The 24295-nt window shown below is 41.6% G+C and overlaps 1 protein-coding gene across 1 annotated transcript in view; it reads left to right on the top strand.

The window, feature by feature from the left end:
- The window catches only part of HDAC9 (histone deacetylase 9), a 659352-nt gene that overhangs the window by 351175 nt on the left and 283882 nt on the right, over positions 1–24295 (top strand). The window contains exons 6-7 of the mRNA XM_045006744.1: positions 21080–21321; positions 22605–22755. Of these exons, the coding sequence (XP_044862679.1) occupies positions 21080–21321; positions 22605–22755 (393 nt within the window). The remainder of the gene's footprint in view (positions 1–21079; positions 21322–22604; positions 22756–24295) is intronic.

The following is a 24295-nucleotide window of genomic DNA, read 5'->3' as shown; positions in this document are numbered from 1 at the left end:
TGGGCTGGGGTTTTTTTGTTGGTTTTTTTACAGTAATGCAAGCTACAGATTCCAAAAAGCCTAGTAAAACCATTAGGAACAAACTATGCTAGAAAATACAGGTATTTGGATACGTTAATCATTTTACTCAGCAACTGAAGAAGTGTGTTGATACTTCTTTACTCCAGAGACTGTGGTTCAGTCCTTGGTGCCCATAGTTGGGAACCACAGTAATTTAGCAGGAAGTTTATACTGGTCTCGAATGTACTTTGCAATATTGTGTAGCCGATTGTGGAAAAGGAAATCACAGAAAGAAAGAGTTACAGCATCTCTATACTCCTTCCCAGGCCAGCAAGTACAACTAGATCAATGACTAGTCTCAATAAGGTTCCACAATGGGGGATGCAGCAAAGCTTTCACAATCAGATTAGTAGCTGGAGATGTTGCTCACATGCCATTCTGATGCCAAGGATTTAGAGAGAGCATGATATGGGAGGAAACTTTTATAATAGTTTATTTTTAATTATCCAATAAATTGTGGTTAAATTTGGTGTCCATTTAAGTCCTTGTTTATTGCCACTCCTTTGGCACTGTCTGCGTTGTGATCCTCTGTGTTTTGTCAGTCAGATTGTTTATTTGCATACATTGCTGCTCCAGATATTGCTGTATCAGATAGGACATATGTTGTTTAGCTTCTGTAGAAAATAGTATTCATCCATAATAAGAGATGGGTAATAGCTGTATACTGAGTGGACTTGGTGCTATGCATTCTGACCTGTGTGTGGCATTTATTCTCTCTCTCTCTCTCTCTCTCAAAAAAAAATCAGTCATAATATACCAGTGGGTTTCTTTGTAACCCAATGTGACATTAATGCATGAAACAAAGGTCCAGTAATCTATCAGAGAATAAATAGCTGCAAATATGCTTTCCAGGAAAGTGTATCTCCTGATGTTGTTTTAAAGCAGGCAGAGTATAGGTAAGAAATTACTTGTAAAATAATGCACACAATTATTGCTACTGTTTCACTGCATCATAAATATCTATTTTATTTTTTATCTTTGATTTTGGCAAGCTCACAGCATGTTCAGTAGTATTTGCGAGGCTAAATGCATTGCTGTCTATCCCTGGAACCCACAGAACCAACACTATGCATATAAATAAATGAAACCTACTTTCACAAGAGACTGAGTACATTTTATTGCATTGTGCCTGTCTATTCTGTGTCAATATGATTCTCGTGTAGAAACAGGAGCTGTGAGATGTGCCGGGGAATAAATAGATATCTTCTAAAAAAACCTGTTGTCTTGAAATACCAAAGGAAGTGAATCATGCAAGTCCTTAGAACTGAGCAACATTAACTATATAAAAATGTTTTACTTCTTGGGTCAGACTGACATTCGCTTCAGAATGAATAATGGTTATTTGGTTTTTCTTTCTCATAATGATAATGGGGAATTTGTGATGTAAAAATATTTCAGCTAAATTGCACTAGGAAGTTGTGGAAGGCAGTTTGATAGACCATTTTAGCTTATTAAGACTCTTGATTTCACAGCTGGAAAAGCCAGCGGAGCTTTCAGTTTGGTGGACCAGGAGCTGAGCCTGACTGTCATTATCAAGATACATGATGTCATTATTATGACTAGGGTGACCAGACAGCAAGTGTGAAAAATCAGGACTGGGGTGGGAGGTAATAGGAGCCTTTATAAGAAAAAGCCCCAAATATTGGGACTGTCCCTATAAAATCAGGACATCTGGTCACCCTAGTTATGACAGTAGTTAGTGCCCAGAAACCCATGGAACTTGACACACAAGAAGAGAGGAAATATAAATTGGATTTTTTTGAGCAGAAGATTCTGTTTATTAGATTGGAAGACCGTGTGAGTAATTCTGCGTTCAATAAATGACATGAGAGTGCAGTAATATGGGCTTGGGTATTGTCATCAGATATTACTGTAACCCTTCTGCCTCTCTTAGTTGGCAGTAACAAGGGCCGGATTCAGTATCCAGGGGCGCCGTTTCAATAACGCAATGCAAAACCGGCTCGAGCCCCCACCCAGTGACCTGGGACAATTACATACCACCCCCCAGGCGCCTCTAGGAGGCAATACTTCCCCTCTCGCAAGCACAGAGTCTGAGTGTAGCAAAATCCTTTTAATAAAGGAGGGAAACAAAGTGGCATCATATTGGGGAAACACCACAAACAGGATTCATAACATAAACCATGAGCAAAAGACCCACCAAGTGAGTTTGGCAATGTTCTTTTCCCCTTAGGGTAAGTCCAATCACCCCAAAGTCCAACAACCCAAAAGTCTCTGTCCCTGGTCAGTGCCGCCCCAGGGTTCAAAAGTTTATCTGCAGAGCTTTACCCCCCCATCCTGGGTGGAAATGGGGCGGGGGGCACACAGGGTGTTGAGGAGCACCTTACGTGGTCCGGGGCCGACTGCTCCGCCTCTCCGTGGAGTTCTGCTGCAGCCTTCACCACGACCGGCTCCACTCCACCACCTGTGCCGCTCCTCCAGCCGACCCGTGAGCTGCTCCAGCCATCCCCGCAAACTGCTCCGCTCTGCTCTGCTCACTGTTCCATGGGCCGCTCCAACCGCCCACAAACCACTCCACACTGCTCTGCTCACTGTTCTGTGGGCCGCTCCAACCGTGCTGCAAACTGCTCCACTCTGCCAGCTGCTTAGCAATAGATCTTCAGGCTCCCCCACTAGTTAACATGGCACTCAGTGATCTCAGCTCAGTAAGTTTAGCTCTTTTAGTGATTTCAGCTTGTAGTAGGGGAGCCCCAGTGCTGGTGCACCACTGGCCCAAAGTGAATTCAGCTCAGCAGCCTCTAGATGAACTCCTAATGGAATCAAAATTATCTCTGCTCTTCAACAGTGGAGAGAGGAAGAGGTGCAATTGGTGTTCCAGGCCTTCAAAAGGGGCCCATACCATCAGGTACACACACCAGTCCCCAACCTCTCTCAGTTCATTGGGTTTTGTCACCCATGTCCCTTGTCTAGCAAGTGCTACTTAATTGATAGTGAGACTCTCTGTCATAAAGCAGTCTCATAGTTCCTCATTCACATAATCAGGGTGACAACACTTTATTCCTCCTGCCGCAATAACAAAGAAATTGGGGATCCCAGAGCTGTCAAAATAACCATCCCAGGCTGTTGTGGGCTATGCTAGGCGGGGTGGATGTGCAAATGCAAACACCTGAAATTCCTTTCCACACTCCCCATAATTCACCACCAAATGTCAGAGTAGAGCTCATCCTGACTCTGCTTACATTACTAAAGAGAAAAAAACTGATGCACATGTTAAAGTAACACTAGCTAAAACTAGCAATAGTTTATGATCTCAGCCTAGGAATGATTATACATAAGTATTTATATAAGTAACTTGACTGGTAAACTTCCTCCAAAGTCTAAATATCTATTTAAAAAAATATAAATCTAATATTAACAATGTATAATTTTAAAATAATCCTATAAAGCATAGCCATTGTTACTGTGGATTCCACAATGAACTATTTTAATTTTGTTTTTAATGTCTTTAATATGATTCAATTTTAATATTGCTTTGGGATTGTTACAGTAAATGTAAGCTACTGAAAAGTACTTTGCTGTATCTTTTTAAACCGCAAGGCTGAAAATCAATAGATTAATTAATATAATCAGGAAAAATGCTTAAAAGTTGGGCAAGGTGTGTGTAGGGTGACCAGATAGCAAGTGTGAAAACCAGGATACTTTTTTTTCAGGGGATGGGGGTACAGTTGCCATATTAGACAAACCCCATAATATTGGGACGTTCCCGATATCATCAGGATGTCTGGTCACTAGGTGTCTCTTGCAGTTTGTCTGGCCACCAGTGGCAAGGAAGCTCCAGAGCTCAGCGACATGTCTTTTGTTATTTACTCAAGCAGTTTCTTGCTGTAATGTGTTTATTTACCGAATTCCTTGATGATGGTATTTGAACAGATTAATATGCCTGAGGGAAAATCAGCTCCTCTTAAATAACAGCAGTTCCACTTTAGGCCATGTTTGTCAAAAGAATCTGTGTGATCAGTGGGCAATGGCTTTTTGGCTGGAAAACTAACTTTAGTTTCCAGAAGTTATCAAACATGCTTGCATGTTGAAATGAGGTGAAGACTGAAAGATTAGATGCCTGTAGGTTTTTGACTGTTCACCCAAAATTCAAAATCTGTTTTGCCAAACTTTCCAAAATGGACAGTGAAGATTTCAAATTCAGATCTAACATCTTTTGGCTGTGGTATGTTGTTTTAATATGAGCTAGCTAAGGAAAGCACATTTCTGAAAAATAAAATTAATACACCTCTACCCCGATATAACGCGACCCAATATAACACGTATTCGGATATAACACGGTAAAGCAGCACTCCAGGCAGAGTGGGGCTGCGCACTCCGGTGGATCAAAGCAAGTTTGATATAACGTGGTTTCACCTATGATAAGATTTTTTGGCTCACGAGGACAGCGTTATATCAAGGTAGAGGTGTATAACTGCAAATAATATGATGTAAAATGCCCACTTGAAGTTCTAGAAGCATTTATCCCCAAAGAGCCTCTCACAATCACCCACCTTGTCTCTCTAATATCCTAATATCCTGAGACCAGTATAACTTCAACAACGCTCAAGGTCATTCTCAATGTATTCCCCATGCAGTTCAGTTTTATCATGTATCTATTGAATAGTGGTCCAGTTCATCTCTCACTGAAGTCAATGGGAGTTTTATCATTGACTTCAGCTAGAGCAAGATCAGGTCCTGCATAATCATAGAATCATAGGACTGGAAGGGACCTCGAGAGGTCATTTAGTCCAGTCCCCTGCACTCGTGGCAGGACTAAGTATTATCTAGACCATCTCTGACAGGTGTTTGTCTAACCTGCTCTTAAAAATCTCCAATGATAGATATTCCACAATCTCCCTAGGCAATTTATTCCACTGCTTAACCACCCTGACAGTTACAAAAGTTTTTCCTAATGTCCAACCTAAACCTTCCTTGCTACAATTTAAGCCCGTTGCTTCTTGTCCTATCATCAGAGGTTAATGTGAACAATTTTTCTCCCTCCTCCTTGTAACAACCTTTTATATACTTGAAATCTGTTATCATGTCCCCTCTCAGTCTTTTCTTTTAGGGAAAGAGGTTCTTTGGTGGAACTGAATTTGGTTTCTCTAAAGGATTTTCAAAGTTGTCAGAAATCTCCTTTAGCAAGCTCTAAAACCAGGTTTTACATATTCTACAGCCTTGCACTAGTGAATCAAAGGAAGGCTTCTGGAGATGTAAAGCAGTGATTGAGAGATTAAGGTTTCACTATGCTTTTTTATTTGTGGTGTATTTTTGGGGTAATTTATATGATGTGAGTAAGCCTCAGAAGGGCTAGAGATTTAATTAGATAAGTATCTGAAGTGTATCTATCTTAGGGTTTTATACTGCCACCCATCAATCTAGTATCTAAACCCTGACTTCCCTGGAGCTCTGTGCCCTCTTCTCTTCTTCCTCAGTCTATTTATTCTGTAATCAGTCCCCACAACTCCATTCCCTCTGCCACCACTCTCCCAATGCACCTTCCATCGCATGGACTCTCAACCCTGGCTCACAGCTCATATCTTCTGCTCCTAATTTCATCCCTCTGAATTCCTCTGGAAACAGTCCAAGGACTTCCTACTCTACAAGTGTATCCTCTCCTCCTTTATGACTATCATCTTTCTCACAAACCACTTGTATTTCACCTCCCCAGAACTATTGCCTCTACATGTTGTTCACCATCTTTGATTCCCTCCTCAAAACTTCTGGAGCGTGGCTTGATCTCATTGACAGCCCATATGGCTTGCAAAATATCTAGGTGGTCTTGTCCTCTCCTCTCTGGATGCTTCCTCTAAGCACTATCAGCTACCGTTTTACAATCAAGGTTTAATGTGATCGCAAAAAAGGTTTTGGGTGTATCTTTGCTGACTGATGGGATTTCATTAATAAACACAATTTTAGAGATACTACCTCACCCAAAATTTAAGAGCTCAGCCCTCTAGTTTAAATGCCAATTCACCATCAATCAACCCATCTCAAAATTGACCCTTTAATGTAATGGCTGGGTTTGTATCTGAGGTACTTATAGGCCCCATTATTGTAGTATTGGAGTGCATCAAAATCTTTAATGTATTTATTCTTGCCACATACCTGTGAGGTAGGGAAATATTTTGCCAGAAGCTGAGAATGGGCAACAGAGGACGGATCTCTCAATGGTTACCTCTTCTGTTCATTCCCGATGGAGCGCCTGGCATTGACCACTGTCAGAAGACAGAATACTGGGCTAGATGGACCTTTGGTCTGACCCAGTATGGCCACTCTTATGTTCTCATTATCCTCATTCTACAGATGGAGAACCGAGGCTAAGCAATGTGCCCAAGGTCACACAGGAAGTCTGTGGCAGAGTAGGCAATAGAACGAGGTCTCAAGTCCTAAACTATCAGCCTAATCACTGAACCATCCTTCCTCTTGCTTAATTGAAGCCTAGCCATTAATTGTGACCCCCATTTAACCCCATCCTTTTAAAAGTTTTCCTTCATGTCTGCCAGCACAGCCTTTAGATGACTGGTGTTTAGAGCAGTTACTCCCACTTTGTTCTTCACTTAGCTCTTGGTGTACCATATCGGATGCAATAATTCCATAAGGGATTGTGAGTCGGGTCCCATCAGTTGCAGAGGATATCCTGAGAGTGCAGAAATAGACATTCTTACCTGTACATGGTCTTTACGTATCACAATATGACCCCTTCAGTTAGGTTACAATTTCAGTTAATACCATTAAATTTTTTTCGCAATGAACTATGTTAAGATGGGCCCACGTAACTATTAGTTGAGACCAGAAACAACCTAGAAATACTAGTTTTAATGTGGTAAATAGTTCTTTAAGTGTCTGGCTGATTAGGCTGGGATCCTTGAATTTTAATTTTGGGTATCTAATTCCCTTAGACAGACTTGAAAATTCTAACCTGAGTGTTTATACTGGGTCTGATCCAAAGCCTACTAAAAGCAATGGAAGTCCCTTACAATCAGGCCTGCTGCAGTCTTACAGCTATGGAAAATCTTGCTGGGGAAAAGAATCTTTAGTGAGAATCTGAGGAAAAGATACCAAAAATCCTCTTACTGGAGTGACTCGTTACCTGTCAGATGAGAGGAAAATAGAAGCAACTCACTATTTATAAATTGATGTGCTAAGATGCAGAAAACCAATTAGTGGGTAATAATTTCTGTTTCTCAGTTTCTTTGAATCAGATGTGATGTTATGCTTTACTTATTATTTCCTAGCAGAATTGTACAAAATTGTTCTATGTAGTTACTTCATCTAATGGTCCAATTTCTGTATGTATTTAGAAGTGATTCATTTGTCTAGTCAATTAGGTTATGGAGTATTATGGAACATGCAAACATTTTGCAGTGATTTTTCAGAATAAGAGTCGTTTCCCTATCTAATGCAGCAGTACCTGGAAAGCTGCCATCATGAAAAAAATCCTGTAGTTTGTTTGCTTGGTGATTAAAAATTACAAAGGCAAATGTTTGTCAAAGTGAAGAGAAATTTTAATTTCTTTCTCACCCAGCATCTTAAAAACTATAACTGTGCTTGCTCACAAGGTGACTTAATCAGATGTAAATTGAAGACGGCCTGCGGTGTTTACAGTTGTTAGTTGAGCCAGCGCATGTCTAAAACAGTTGGACTAAGAGAAATAAGGAAAGAACGCTAATTTGAATGGAAATCTGGGGTATTGTTCTGACAATGGGAATATTAGAACATCATTCTAGACCAGCCTGGTCACTCTACAGTCATACATGAAAGATTGTATTAAGAGGAATTCTATTCCTGGGAAATATTTCTAATAACAATTCAGGATTATTCTTCATTTTTGATAAAGTGAAGACTAAATTCAACCTGATTTTAATTAAATTGCCCATGCATATATATCTTGACAGAAACCAGGGAGTCTGTTTGCATTCTATTTCCTTTTTCTTTTCTTTTCTTTACTTTTCTTTTCTTTTCATTCTAAATGTATTTTATAGACTTAAAAATGGACTCCCTCTAGTGGCTAAAATGATAGCTTTACATTGCAGTGGATGTTATCCATATATCTATTTGGTCTAGGGAATATTGAGTGTGCCTGATAGTGTACAGTATTTTTGGGTTTCATTGTTAAAAAGATCTCAATATCTATTTTCTCTCTGAGTGTCAGATGGATCACTATATTTTTAGTGCTCATTATGTCTATCATCAGAATATTCTGAATTGAATAAGAACAGTTAAACAACTTTGTGTTAAAGAAACAAAATGAACCCTTAGCAAAATAAATAAATATATGAGCAAAGTCAGATCTAAACCATGTCATGTGTTCAAAGAAGCCAAATTAGAAAAAGAAGAGTTCAAATACACAGTATAATAGATTAGAGAAGCTAGATACGTCACATAATTGTGTGAACTAAATATTAGATCTCTCAGCAGCTTAATTTTGTTTTCAGCTCAAGAATGTAATTTGATATTTGAAGCAAACCCACAAAGTATGACTTTGCCAAGTAGACCTCACTGTTTACAGTGGAAAGAGTCCTGTAAAATGTTGATTGAGTAGAACTGTGAATATGTGTTGTTTCTCTTCTCTACCTTAAGCAATCCCCATAGTCATTTTTAATAGGAGAGGGGAAAAAAGACTTTCTTGGGATTATTTTCTGTAAATTGCTGTGGTTTGAATTTGGATGCTGAAAAACCAAAATGTCTTCTTGTTTGGGAGGCAGTGGCATGCATTAAGTGTTCATGACGATTGATGTGTACTTCCTTGATTTTCTTTTTTACTTTCTGTTGTGTGTCATTTTGTGTAATCCCTCACACTGAAGCTCCTCTTTTATAATCATAAACATCAGTGGTGGAAAAGATCTGTTGATTTATATATAGCCCATCCCAAAGCCAACCCAGGATTGTTTTCCAAAGTAAACACCAGCTGCAGGAGACGGTGCAGTGGGTAAGTCAGGGCCTTCCAGTGCTCTATAATCCTCTCACCAGATCTAGAGAGACCTTCCCAGGAAGCAAGGCCCAATAGCTTCCCAATCCCTTCTTCAGGGGAAACTGGAGTAGTAGCTGCTGTCTCGCATCAAAATCATCTCAGCTCTGCATCTTGAGCTATGTATATTTTTTCCATTGGTTGTTTGTCTCCTTCATCCCACTCCACTCCTAAAACTGCAGCTCTTCATTGTACCAAGCCTCATGCTGCCTGCGCATTGTGCTTTCCCCCCCCTTTCTTCTGAGTCCCTGTAGTCAGCCAACCCTCAGCTTCAGCTCAGCTATAGTGGCTTGAGTCTCTTGCCCTTGGGTCCCCTACAGGAACCACCCTTTCCTGAGCAATCTTATTCTCACACCAGGAGTTCAAGTCATTCCTGGGGTCTTTTTCGAGTCCAATTTACAGTCCCCTGGAATCTAGCCCCTGGTGGCATTTCCCAGAACCCACCACACGTTGCTGGCTAGAAGCAGCTCTCCAGGGCCTTCGCTCACATTGAGCTTATTGTGTCAGATTGCCCCAAACAAGGTGGTTGAAGGAAAAATTTAGTAACTGCCTCAAGCTGAGCTGCCCTTGCTACCGGAGCTCACTAGCAGTCCTTGGCAGCCTCTCTGCTCCTAGGAAAACTGCCTCCCCTCCCCCACTCCGCTTCTGTGGCTAGTCTCACCCTTCTAAACTCCACTTCTCCAGGTGTGCCTAACTGGTGCTGCCTGAGTGCAGGAGGCCTTTCCATCAGTCACCCCCTTTCATTTCCCCCTTCAGTCCAGCCCTAAAGTTTCCTGTCCCTTTATTCACTCACCTCGTTTGCTTTAACAATGCGTTCGTCTTCCCTGTGTCATCGCCACTACCAGACACACACACAAATATGCAACTGACATGGCATGTGTCTACTTTCATCGTGGTCTCTTTGCATTTATGTTGTATCCCTTTGTGGTCTGGTAGCACCCAAAATATTCTAGGTGTGGCGTGCGCGCACACACACAAAGTCCCTGGCCTGAAGAGCATGCAGTCTACGAAAACAAGGAACATATTAAAGGTAGAGGAAGAGGGAGATAAAATATACAATGAAATATATCATTTTTTACTAATAAATATAAACCGTATTTAACAACCTTGTATATACAAGATCTTTACTCTTTGGGTAGCAGTGCAGGTTTCAATAAGTATCTCATTACCAGTTTATCCAGTCCCACATTGCAAAAGAACTTTAAAGGGGTATTATTATCTTGGGATTTTTGTTTCTCCTCTGTAGGAAGCTTCAGTTCAATCCCTCCCTTTTCTGTTTCTGTGATTAGAAACCATATTTAGCCCCCTGCTTCTCAAAGACCAGGGTGTTCCAAAAACATTGATTAAAGGCATTGAAATAATCAAGTGTCTTTTTTTAATTTCCTGGGTTTAATGACTTCTCAAGAGGTTGTGAGCTCAGCGAGTTGTGGCACATTAAGTTACACTATGCAATGTGATAAAACCTGGGCATTCTCATATCTAAATGACATACATGTAGCCGTAGAAATTCAAAAGGCTGAGGCTTGCTAAGTATGACTTTTAGAAACGTAAATTCTAGGGTCTTGGTTTTTTATATACTTTTTCTAAATTATGTTACCTGCTGTCCTCTGACAGGTTTGCACTGACTTGGCTGCCTGTCATGGCCCTCACTCATATTTTCTGGGAACAATGGGTAGCCCATGTTTGAGCACCAAATTTATTTGTGGACAGCTTGCTCACACATGTCTGCCTAATGTATGAGCTGCATTTGGTAGCAAATGGTATTAGGGGACACAGCTACCAGCCCACTCAAATGATACTTCCTTTGGGATCTCAGCTCTAGGAGAAAATTCTTGACCCCTCTTCTATACTTTTGTGATTTGATGGAAACTGGTTTTATCCCCACTGCTGGAAAGTGCTCAGCTGATGGAAAGCCATTATAACCACTAGCCTTCCTACATCCTCCAGTGCAAGACAATGGTGGAGTGAGGAGGAGGTGTCAGAACATAGTGTGCTCTGGCTACGTTTTGTTGGCAGACAGTCCCTTGGGTGTGTTGGCAGCTAGCACAGGCTACTGGAGCCCTGAGAGCCATCAGAGCCAAGTGACAGAATCAGGGATCCGTAATCAGCTCTGTAACCCTTCCTCACCCTGCCTCCCACAACCATCCCTTTGTTTTCCGAACCTATTTTTAGCAAACCAGAGAATCTGGCCCATATTTTTTTTACTATTCAATCTCAATGACTGGGAGTAAAAATGACCTTCTGGGAATTACATTACATTCATTTGACAGTTTCAAGGTGGTGTTTGCTAAAATCCTTCTTAGTTAGATTTTGAACAAAAGTTATTGAGAGTGTTTTTTTGCCTTCTTTGATTACACACAATAGTTTGAGATGGGAACTGCAGGATTGCTGAAATCACAGTCTAAGTTTTTATATTTTTGAAAGAAAGAAGGCTGGGGAAAGCATGTGGCCAGTGTATCACTGCTATCCTTTACTTTTTGCAAATACGTCAGGATATGTGTGTGCGTGCGTGCATGCGTGAACACCAAGGATTCATTTGGATCAATGTTTGTGTGTGCGTATATACATAGGCACACAGCCAATTATATGATCCTATCTAATTCACACTTCAGAACTCTGTTGCATATGTCACATGGATTGAAAGCTGGCTACATGACCTTAAACAAGGATAATGATAAACGGTATTGAGTTGGGGATATATGTCTATGTAGTGCTGCAGACAATGCTGTCACATTAGATCCAGTCTTCAGTAATGATCAAGAAAAGACAGGAAAACAGGGCTACAGTTGTGTCTGGTCATTGCAGGGGGGACATAAGGGTTGAAGAATGCTTGAGTATAGAAAACCGAGGGGGGCTCTGGTAAAGTCTTCAATTATGGTAAGGGTTATTATAAAAAGGACGACAATCAGTTGTTCCCCAGGTTCACTGAAGGTCGGACAAGAAGTAATGGGCTTAATCTGTAGCAAGGGAGGTTTAAGTTAGATATTAGGAAAAACTTTATAAGGATAGGTAAACACTGAAATAGACTTCCAGGGAGGTGATGGAATCGCTGTCATTGGAGGTTTTTAAGAAGAAGTCAGACAAACACCTGTCAAACACCTTGGTTCTGCCTCAGCGCAAGGGGCTGGATTAGATGACTTTTCAAAGTCCCTTCCAGTCCTACGTTTCTAGGATTCTGTTATTACATTTTCATTTTCACCTGTCCTTTCTTGCATACATATGCAGCAGTCAGGCACAATCTGGCCAGGTAGATGCAGATATGACGTATCTACACATAGCATTTATACTGTGTGTATATTATATTATCATTAATTAGTTGTCACCATGAGTGTAACATGGACATTGGAGCTGTGGAAGAAGTTCAAAGGTTGGGGAGAGATTCTGCAGTTTAAAATATATCCACATTTATCTTTGGCATATTTTTATCTTGCCTGCAGGAGAAGTATCTAGAATTAAGACCATTCAGATTCCCTGTAAGAAAAGGGCAGTTTCTGAAAAATGAACAGTTCCATCTGTCAGCAGGTGTAGAGAATCTGTGGGTAAGAACAGTACTGGCTGAAGCATAAATAGAACAACATGGAAATCCAAATATAGCCCAGGTCTGACTTTGATAACATATCATCATGGTTTTGGTTTTAACAGATTTTGAATTTGTTTCATATTTTAATGTAACATCTTGTGTGCATTTGCCCGTAATCTTCTGACCCCTTTTAGTTAACAGCAAGATGTTGGCTTGATGTTTGCAAGAAAACTGGAAAGCTGATAAATGGAGATTTTTGCTAAGTACTCACTAGTGAAGTAATAGCTAACACTACAACATTTAAGAACTTCTTGGGTATTATAAATTATGTGGCATTCATGTTTGTGTTATGGTTTGCTATGACTGTTTAACTCAAAAACATATTTGCAGAGAAAGAGTCTGAATTTAGTAAATCAATATAATACAGGCTTTGATTTTTAAAACAGCCAGCCAGCTAGCTTTTATTTCAGTGTTGGTATTTCAAGGCCTCTCACTGATATTTTAGAAGTTTGCGGTTGTCTGAGCTTCCTTTTCGGGCCCTTGGGAAATAAGAGAATGGTAAATCAAAGCCCAGAACGCTGTTTGCATTTATTTTACTTCTCATTTATGACATGTATGCAAATGCTTAAAAGAAAGAGAGAAAAGGTATAATCATGGTAAGATCCCTTCTGAAGAACAAGGGGGAATACATTTCTGTTACTCTACTCCTTGATATTGTAACATCAGATGAGTGTCCCATCAGGTTTGGTAATTCATTTATATTTCCATTTTCACAATGGTCCTTTAAGAGTGATCTAAATATAAATGTATGTTCTGGAAGAAAATAACTGCTCTTTAATTTCTTGTGCTTTCCCTTCCAGGCCAATACAAAGGAAGAGAGAATTGCAAAGGCACAAATGAGCACCTAACTCCCGTTGAAAGTCATCGTGCCATTTGTGCTTTGAAAATCTCCCTCTGTGTGTACTGTCGTGTTTTCTACATTTCCATTTTTTCTTTGCTGTCCAGAGGCCAGACTACGATAGAGAGAATGTAATTCATGTAAACTGCTGAGTGAAAATATTACAGTGAAATCTGTTAAGTGACCACTCCAGCGCAAGTGCCTTCACTTACCAGTTGTAATGGTAGGGAATCATTCCTATTGAGCATACAGTTTGTAAAACCCTTTTTTACAAAACCTACACTTTAGTCCTAAATGAGGATGCTGGTGTCCCTGGGAGGATAACTAAAATGAGATTCTCTCCAGGCCATCTTGGCTCATGTCATTCCACTACTAGTGGCTAAGGTCTTAGGGCCAGATTCTCAGCTGGGGTAAATCAACTTAGCTCCATTGAAGCAGAGAATCTGGTGCTGGGCATCCCTTTAGATTGTGACATATCTCATTGCTCATGGACTGTCTGGCTTGATGTATTCAATACTTTAAAAAATCAAAACTTGTAGCCCCCTTCGGCAATGCACGGGTCCAGTCCTGAGAGCCATTGAACACATATAGCTCCTCCTGAAGTGAATGACAGTTGTGAGCACTCAGCTTCTCTCAGGAACAGGTCCAAAATGATGAATTATTGTGTAATTATTTCACATTGGACCATTTCAATAGTTTTCTTGCCAGACTCCGTGTTTCCTCTATCCCTGGCTGTTCAAAACCATGTTGCTCACTTAATTTTCCAGTATTCTCACTACTGACACATCACTCCATTATTTGTTTATTTACATTGGCTGCGTGGTCCTGCCACACCACTTTATCAGCATGCCAGGACTGCTCTTAGATTACAGGGTGTGCAATGTTCCTGTAATTCTGCCCAACAGGGAGATATTTCTTCCTCAACTGGCTCTGAGCTCCTGACCTCCTCCCTATACTCTATCTCTGGATGATTGCAAAGATCTCCCTGCATGGGCAGATCTTCTTCAGCCTGCACCCTCTCCCAGTGGCCTTGCCTCACCCTACTTCTCTTGCTCCGTCCCCACATGCCTGTCCTGTACCTTCCCATAGTTCTACCAACTCCCACTTGTAGCCCACTACTCCTATACCTTCCCCCCCATTGTACCCCATATCTCATTTCTGAAACCCCCTAGTGGTCCCTTTCTCCTACCCCCTCCACACACTGCTTCAGGACATCACAGCACTGAGGGGATTCCATGCCAAAAAATTTTAAATTCTGCACACAATATTTTAAAATTCTGCATATTTTATTTGTCAAAATAACACTACATAATCACACCAGTTTCAATTATTTTGGTACTTTATTTCAAAATACCTGTCAGCAAGTATGTCTGTAAGAATACAGATAACAAAAGAGATTCCCCCAGGAGTAGAGAGTTAAAAGAAACCTGTGTGACAACCCAGTTCCTCTTTTTATGTTTTTGTTGGGCACCTCAGTCTGGATGTGTCACATGTGTCAGCTGGGCACATCTTAGGGGAAAGCTCTGCCCCTCCAGTCTCAGACATCAGCCCACGGAACTCAGCCACAGGGAGCCCCTGCAGCTCAAACACCCCCCCCCAACCCACCAGAGCCCAGCTCTGTAGTGCCCCCTATCCCAGACACTAATCCCTCTACCCCTAGAGCCCAGGGATCCAGAGAGAAAAACAGCCTGATGCTGGGTCCCGGGCTTGTATGGAGTTTCCTGCACGCTGCCTCCTTCCTTCAGGATGTGCTGGGAACTACAGCTGCCGGGAACCCTCCAGATCCCCCTTCCCCTCCTCCTTCCCCCCAGAAGTGTCCTTTATTTGTGAGCTGGAGAGCTGGGCTCTGCTGGGTCCAGCAGCCCCTAGTGGTGGCCAGCAGCTCTGCAGCACCAATTCTGCAGGGAAGAATAAAGTTCTGCACAGAACATTAATTCTGTGTGAATTCTGCATTGCACTGTGGTGCAGAATTCCCCGAGCCTTTACCTCAGTGATTTGTCCCAACTCCTGGATTTTCTGCACATGAATCCTAAAGTTCAGGGGTTAAAGTAAGAAGTAAGTTCAAAGCATTGTCATTGATTTTTTTTATGCTTTACCACCACACTCTTACCATTTTAAACTAATTTCTGTGGGTTCTCCAGCATCTTGGTTATGGCCATGTGATAATTTGTTGCTGGTCAACCCATTCCTTCTATTTCCACACTGAAAAATATTAATTTTGTACATGCATTTTCTTCTACTTTTGAATCTTAATTTAAGATTTCTGTATTCTCTGGATGTTTGTAACTCTTTACTATGTTATAGTTTGTTTTTGTTTTCATTTTATAAAGTGAAGATGATGCTTGTGGATGGTGTTGCACAACGTAATAATAATTTCAAGATTTACTTGTTTTGGAGAATATAATTAAAAAGAGTAGCACTAACATTTTTCCAATGATGCCCTATAGAAAGGACTGTCTATTTTTTATACCTTGTTTCTCAAAATTGGGCTGACATTTTGAATAGTTTGTGTCCCTTTCTTTGAAGTTTGTTTCTTTGGGATTGTAATAAATCTTATAAGTTTTCAGAAATCCTCCTTTACCTCTTAACATTAAAATTGCTTGCTTTAGGAAAAGGATGGCCATCTGTTGTCTTCTGAATATTCCCTGTTGCAATGGGTCATTTAATTTTAGCTCTCCAGCTTTTGCAGCCCTCCCTCTCCCCACAAAAGAAGAGCCACTCCCAAACTCTAAAATGCTTCAGCTACCCTCTCTCTTACCCCCCGCCCCCAACAAGGTGACAAAAAAACTTGACCCTGTCCTAGCTGCTTTAACTTGTCTGCCACCCGTTCCCATCTGAACAACTCAACCTGCTGCCCAGAAAATTCAGTGATGAAGGGGTTAACTCGAATTTCTACACTCCCAATGAATGCACTTATACAGTTCCTCTAGTCTCAGAACTGACTGTAAATGCATCAAACAAGTTACGGTAAGCAAGCCTATTAGAATTCTTCATTAAATTTCAGATAAAGAATAGCAGACACATGGTAACCTGATCACCAGATTACAGCATCCCTTGTGAAAGTTCCTGTATTTAAAAATGACATAATTGTGTACCAAGGTAGGTAATTGCCAAAGGAAGGGAAGATTGTCCCTGTTGTGAGACTATGGTGGTCAATGCCACGGATTGTTGTTTTTTCCTGATGTTTTCTTATAAAAATGGTGAGTAAGGCCCTGATCTTTGAATAGGCCAGTCAGCGGAAATTTAAACTATGAGTCACTGGAAACAGCTTGAAATGGCATCCTTCAACAAAGGAGCTGTACTCCTCCACTGATGCCCATGTGTAAGTGTGGCTTCAAGAACCAAAGCCTCAGCCGATTAAAATCAGACCTTCTGTATTGTTATACATGGATATGCAAACTCCATGCCTCCATGTACACGTTTGACCATGGTGTTTTGCAGGTGTTGCTAATATTTGCTCTAGTGTGTCAAAAACATTGCTGTAAGGCTCATATACTGAATGTAGCCTGTATAGAGACCCTTTTGTGACCCTTGTGCTGTTATATTTTAAGATTGAGGCAAAAGACGTTCTTAAGGGAAACAAATATACTTGTTTTTGCAACTTGCTGAGTGTTTGTTCCTCTAACATTTTGGCATAGTTCCTGAATCGCTGGAGCTTAGAGTAACATCTTAGTTGTCTCATCAGCAGACAGCAGGATGTCAAAGCTTACTGTTTTCTTTATGCCCATCCTCCCCATCCTTCCGCCAATGATTCTGGTAAGTCCTCAGATGGGAGACCTGAAACCAATATTTCTTGGGTTGTTTAAAAATTCCCACTCCTAGTTCAGATGTGCACATGTTGCAAACACTGAATGTTAAGGCACTTTGTGTGCACTTGAAAAACGCACGTGTTCTAGTGTGATGTGGCTGTGTATAACACATGAAGCGTGAGCCGAATAAACATTTTTGTGCCTTCTTTGATCTTTCTAAAATTTAAATGGTGGGGGGAAAAAGAAACCTCAACCATAATATGTCAAAGTTCTTATAGACTCTGTCTTTGACTTTGAACTCCATTATTCCACTTTTACACTGATTGGCTCCCTCTATGTCATCTTCATGAATTGGTAGGAAATAACCATAATAAAAATGGCCCAGGTCTGTACAACAGCCAGCACCATAACAGTCTGTTTAATTAATGGTTTTATGTACATTTGTTCAGAATCATTCTGAGGTTTTGGTTGATGAGGTTAGCTGTTACCAGGGATGCAGTTTCAGTACAGTGGTTGCCATTAAAAAGTCAGTATCACTGTACCAACAGTTACCACACAGTAGTATCTGAGATAACACAATTGTTACCAATACTTTTTGACAGGAAATACACCTCTACCACGATATAACGCTGTCCTCGGGAGCCAAAAAATCTTACTGTGTTATAGGTGAAACCACATTATATCGAACTTGCTTTGATCTGCTGGAGCGCGCAGCCCCGCCCCCCTGGAGCGCTGCTTTACCGCGTTATATCTCAATTTGTGTTATATCAGGTCACGTTATATCAGGGTAGAGGTATCTCTGCATTGTCTCCAGGATCATCAGGGCCGGTGCAACCCATTAGGCGACCTAGGCGGTCACCTAGGGCACTAGCATTTGGGGGGCGGCATTTCGGTTCCTTCAGCAGCAACTGCAGCGGCCGGATCTTCGGCCGCCCCAGTCGTCATCGGCATTTAGGCGGAGGGTCCTGGGGCAAGGGGATGTGGGGGGGGGGCCGCCTGCAGCAAGTAAGGGGGGGCGTGGCATGCAGGGGAACCACTCCCCGCCCAGCTCACCTCTGCTCTGCCTCCTCCCCTGAGCACGCCGCCCCACTCTTCTTCTCTCCCTCCCAGGCTTGCGGCACCAAACAGCTGATTGGCACCACAAGTGTGGGAGGCGGGAGAAGTGGAGCGGTGACAGCGTGCTCGTGGGGGAGGCAGAGAAGAGGTGAACTGGGGCGGGGAATTGCCGCATGGCTCCCCAGGCTGGGGGGATCTGCCGCAAGGGGGTGTGCCTCAGGGTGGAGGGGGGGAGCTGCCGCGGGGTGGGGGAAGCCTCAGGGCGGGAGGGGAGGTGGAGAGCTTCCACAGGGCTTGGGGGGGGGGCGCAAGATGGAAGTTTCGCCTAGGGCGTGAAACATCCTTGCACCCGCCCTGAAGATCATGAGCATTTGTAGGAAAATGCTGACTCTTTAACAATGACCACTGTAAATATTGTATACTGATTTACACAATCTCTGTTTCTGAATACCCACTCATTGATTTTGTCCCCATTGTTGAGGGTCGTAAGTTGAACTTGCTGAAATGGAGCCATCAGTATGCAGTTAATATTAGAGCTGTGTGAATTCTTTGCAGCAAGAATTTGAATCCCTTCAAACTGAGTGTGGGTTTCAGGTTTGCTACATTTTGCCGATTGCGAGAGGGAAGATTCCATTGTTAGAAAATCTATTCACTTTCTCCCCCTAACCAGATAGGGGTTCTCTGGGGATAGAGAGGTAGGATGCTTCTGGGAGGTAAGAGTTATAATCAGACTTGAATCACCAGGCAAACATGCAGGGGTTGGTTTGTAGCCAATGCCTGCAAACCAAACTACAGGGTTCAGTTTGCAAACACTGTTGCAAACTGAACCCCGCAGGGTTTCCACAGCTCTAGTTACTATTATTGCTCCTGGTGAGGCTTATTATCCTGTCACAGAAGATGTAAGAAAATCCATCTCTCCACTTTAAACATCATAAGCCTTTGTCACCTACAACACAATTAATGTTAAAAATAGAACAGTGCCTATGATAAGATTGTGACTTGCAGGCGATGAGCCATTGTCCAAGTAACAGGGACTTATCTGGAGGGCCAGTCAACCTACACAGAACTGTCAGTTTGCTGATTGCCATTTCTCTCTGAGTTTGATGAAATATTCATGTCTCTGCTCTGCTCTCTGGAAGCACTATTGATTTCTTGTATAAACGCTGCTATATTTAGTCTAGACAAATGGAATGTGGATTGCAGCTGAATAATTTGGATGAAAGGCTGGGTTCTTGACTGCTGCTTTCTCCTGGTCTCAGGCAATTATTTATAATCAAGAGTAGTTTTTGTAAGTTAAGGGTGATTTTTTACAATTTAGTGATTAGTCTCAGAACAAAAGCAAGCAGTTAGGCGTAATCATTCTGTTGGGATAGCAGGTTAAGAAGTCAAATTATGCTTTGAGCTTTACAATCACTGTTTCAAGGAGTAAAACAAAATGTTTGATGTTACCAGTTTATTGACAGAAACCGAATATAATAAAAAGGGAAAGATATGGTGCCTCATGTCTTCCTTTAAAAAAAAAAGTTTTTTTATTTCACATGTGTCAGATGCCAAAGTATACCCAACAGATTTTAGCATATGCTTAGAACTCAGCTGAATCTGTTGGCTGTGAGTTTTAGCTTTCACAGCCAGCATACTACTACTATTTGTTGGAATGTTTCTACTGTATTCTGTCCCTCTCTTCTTTGTTTTGAACTGAGGGAACAATAAAAGTAAATAAAACTTGAGAGAAAATATGTATAGAAGTATGTGCAGCTCATCATTTTGAGACACTGTATTTATAGCCACTCAATTTTTTTTCAATAGAAATAGTGAACTAGTGTGTTTGTTTATAATTCCCCTTTAGTGAATCAAAACACTGCCCAGACTCTGCTCAGTGAGAACTGCTCAGACCCTATACTGCTAACTACCAATGGAGATTCTCTTTTAGCACAAGTGGTAGGTGCTTCTGCCTATTTGGAACAGATAGATCTGTGTTCTGTGCCCCACAGTTGGTATGAAAACCCAAACGGCCCTGCTGTGTAGCATAGTGAAAATCATTAAGTTTGTATATATCCTTGGATTTAATTCAGGGAATGAAAGATCAAGAGATTCTTCATTACCTGGTTCTGTGTTGTGTTAGCTATTTATTCCATTACCAAGGATGAATTAAAACAGCTTTTTAGCAAGATGTTTTCATTCCATAATGAGTAATATAGTATGTGCCACATTCTATCTACTATAAGCATGTGAGTGTTCATTATTTAAAACAACCACATTAAAACTTTAAAAATGTATTTTCCACATTATTGTCCCATATAATCCTGTGTGTCTTCCTCTGTGCTTAGCACATTTATGGCTCTCACTTCATAATGCAGAATATCTGTACAGGTGTAAAATCATAGTCAGTCAGTCTGAATGTAAGCTTTCTCCATTGAGAAAAAGAACACTCACAACTCCAGGGCCTCCATCTTATGCCAGACACCACAAGTATACTCAATGTGTATTGTTACACAATGTCTCACCAAGTAAACTAAATAATGCTAAGTCAGCAAATTGGCAAGTTCTGATATGTTGCACAATGTTTTGTAGGAGCTGGGTTCTCATTATTCCACAGGAGGACATTTCTTTAAAAAATGGGAGGAAAGTAATAGGATGGTGTGTGAATGTGTTAGATTGCTAGTGGAAATGACTAGATTTTGCATATGGCTTACTATGACAGACATTTTGCTAACTCGATACATTGAAGGAATTTGGGGTGAAATTAAATTATTTCTCCCCAGTATGCAGCATAAATTCATTTTTGTCTGCATTCATTTATATATTTTCCTTTTGTTGTTGTTTTATAGTGGATGTAAAGTCAGAGGTTCCTGTGGCATTGGAGCCCATCACACCACTGGACTTGCGAACAGATCTCAGGATGATGGTGCCCATTGTGGACCCAATTATGCGCGAAAAGCAGCTCCAGCAGGAGCTACTTCTGATCCAGCAGCAGCAGCAAATTCAGAAACAACTTCTGATTGCGGAGTTTCAGAAACAGCATGAAAACTTGACCCGACAGCACCAGGCCCAGCTCCAGGAGCACATAAAGGTAGCAAAATCTTTCATTTATCATGGGGCCCCTTCACAGTAAGCTGAATGTTCTCAGCTGAATACTGGAAGGGGTGTGCTCCTCTCCTGGAAGTCTTTGTGTGATTTAAAGATGTAGTTTGAGTGATTATTGTTGTCCATAGAGAAGTGATGGAAACCCACACTGGATTGGATGGTGATAATATTTGGCTATTAAAAGAAGCATAATTGGTAGAGGCTATTGCAGTGTTGTACTATACAGGCAGCAAACCAAGGCACTCTGAATTAGAATACTCTGTCTCATTCCAATGAGACCTTCTCAGTCAATCAAAGTCCACATTTTTAACCAAATTTTCAGTCAGGCCTATAATATGGATGCCTTTCTTGGAGGAGCGATTTTGATCTGCCTAGTAAATGTGACTGGGTTTTTTTTTTTGTTTTACAGCTGCTTGAGTGTGTGTCTGCAAATCACACAAACAGGCTGCCTGCCTTCTGATATTTGCAAAAATGGGGGCAGGTGCTGCAAATTTGGCACTTTGCCCTTCTCCAGGCTTCCTCACAGACAGGGGCGGCTCTAGGCATTTTGCCGCCCCAAGCACGGCAGGCAGGCGGCCTTTGGCGGCTTGCTTGTGGGAGGTCCTCCGAAGCCGTGGGACCAGCAGACCCTCCACAGGCAAGCCGCCAAAGGCAACCTGCCTGCCGCCCTCACGGCGACCAGCAGAGCGCCCCCCCCCCCCGCGGCTTGCCGCCACAAGCACGCGCTTGGCGTGCTGGGGCCTGGAGCCACCCCTGCTCACAAAATATGAAAGAAACTGATTTATGGGATTAAACCTGTCATGGAAGAAACACTGAAGTAGATTTTTTGACTGAGAGTTTATGGTCTTGGGGTTTTTTTCTTTTTCTTTCTGAAATATTTTAGACTGCTGCTCTGCTAACGTGGTGAGCCTTTCTATGATGCAATTAACTGACAAATCCAGTTGAGAATAGCGTCTAGAGTCTGTTACTGCATTGGCAGAGAGTGAGAATAATGTGCAGGTTATATACCCATGTTTGACCAAAAAAAAAAAAAAAAAGAAACAGCAGCAGCAAAACCAAATGCAGCCAGCTACTGTATGATATTAGAGCTGAGTTTAATGGCAGCTAATAACACAGGATTCCACTTGAGAGAATAGAAAAGTGGGTTACGGAGTAATATGAGCACAGATGAAAGCTCTTATCTCAGCTATTGAAGTGAGTTATTTTGGCCAACGCTGACCCGGACAGCGGTGCAGACTGCATTTCCTCATGTCTTTTATTCTTTGCAAGTTACAACAGGAACTCCTCGCCATTAAACAACAGCAAGAACTCCTTGAAAAGGAGCAGAAACTGGAGCAGCAGAGGCAAGAGCAGGAGCTAGAGAGACATCGCAGGGAACAGCAACTTCCTCCCCTCAGAGGCAAAGAAAGAGGCCGAGAAAGTAAGAGCCACTGTACCAGAACTCAAGATAAAAAGATGATATATCCTTCCCCTCCCACCCCCTGCAATGGGTAACGGCCAGGAGCCAAGCTAATAAGTGTGGTCCTGTTCAACGTTATATATTCAGCCACAGGAGTAAGTGGTGTCCCTGCAAACTCAGCCACACAGTTAGCTATGCAGCTGTGGGGGGTTGCACCATGCTCGTAATCTTCCTCTCAGATACTTACCTTGCCTTTGTAAAAATAAAATGCTACGTAGTTTGAAAGCACAAAGCTTTGTCTGAGATCTTCTCTCTCAGATAATTTTTTTATTACCTAGTGCAGAGCGCACTACCAAACAGCAGGCTGCTTGCTAGCAAAGAAATTCATTTGAACATTGTTTCAAGATGGAAAACTTAAAATAGCATTTAAGAGTATCTCAAGTGAGCACATCTGCTCTAGTTACATCACTAGTTCTTTTCAGACGGGCATGTCAGTGTTGCTGACACAGCTTCCTGAGATGTGCCCATGAGTTCCGTTTCCAGCTCCAGTATGGCTTTAATGCAAATGAAAGAACATTGCTGGAATGTGATGCTCACTAGAGGGAGACAGATACAAATAATTCCCGCAGTAAGGTCAGTTTAAATCCAGGTTGTTCCAAGGTATCAAAAAATGTGAAGTGATTCCAAATGGAATTGCCACAAGGAGGTATTACTACTGGTGCAGCTGAAGGAGCACAAAGAGCAAACCAGAAGAGATCTGCATACGGTGCCTGCAGGATTTACATTCCTCAGCCTTTTTATTTATAAGGAAAATAGTACCCATTTAGCAGAGGAATCTATAATATGTTTTAGGTTTTAAAAAGTAAAGACTCAGTGGAACTCCCATCACATTAGTGGAAACTGCATACAAGTGTTTGAAGGCAAAATTTGATTCTGAAATTGTTTTCGAAAGATTTCCTCTGTTCTGTTCAGGTTCTTATTTTGCACCCATCACTGTGGTTTCAGAGTGGCTTTCAGTGGTGCATTGAGCAATGGGTAGTTCTTTCCTTTTTCCACCCCACAGGAAACATTGCATGTGGATTTTTTATAACTATATGACATGTTATGTTTTTATTAGCAAAGACCAGGTTGAAAAAGTGTGGCTTGCACTTGAAATGGAAGGTGGTGGGCGAGGTTTAAGGTAGTTCCCATATCCTGTGGCAGTTTGTTCTGCTGTCCCAAGTGGCCCCCAAGAAGCTCTGTCTCCAGCACAAATGAGCTTCACTCTTGCTGTGGAAAGTTTCATTGTTTTCAAGAGCAAAATTGTCAACCACAAACCTTATCTTGGATCATTAGGTGATCTTTTAGCATCGCAAGCCCAGGTCAGTAAGTGCCTTGAAAACAAAGACTTAGCTCTGGGGCTTCATACAGCATTCTGTTAGGAGGCAGTGCAGTAGGCAGAGGAGGGTTTGAGGTGCTATTGGCATTGCTTTAGTTCACTGAAGACATTATTTGTGGGTAACTCAAACTCAAAGGGACTCAGACAATAATTTTATTTCTGTCAGCATTTCTGTTTCCTAAT

Source organism: Mauremys mutica, chromosome 2 (assembly GCF_020497125.1).
Source record: "Mauremys mutica isolate MM-2020 ecotype Southern chromosome 2, ASM2049712v1, whole genome shotgun sequence".
Lineage (NCBI taxonomy): Eukaryota > Metazoa > Chordata > Testudines > Geoemydidae > Mauremys > Mauremys mutica.
Note: the sequence above shows the minus strand (reverse complement) of the source record. Positions and strands in the feature narration are given on the sequence as shown.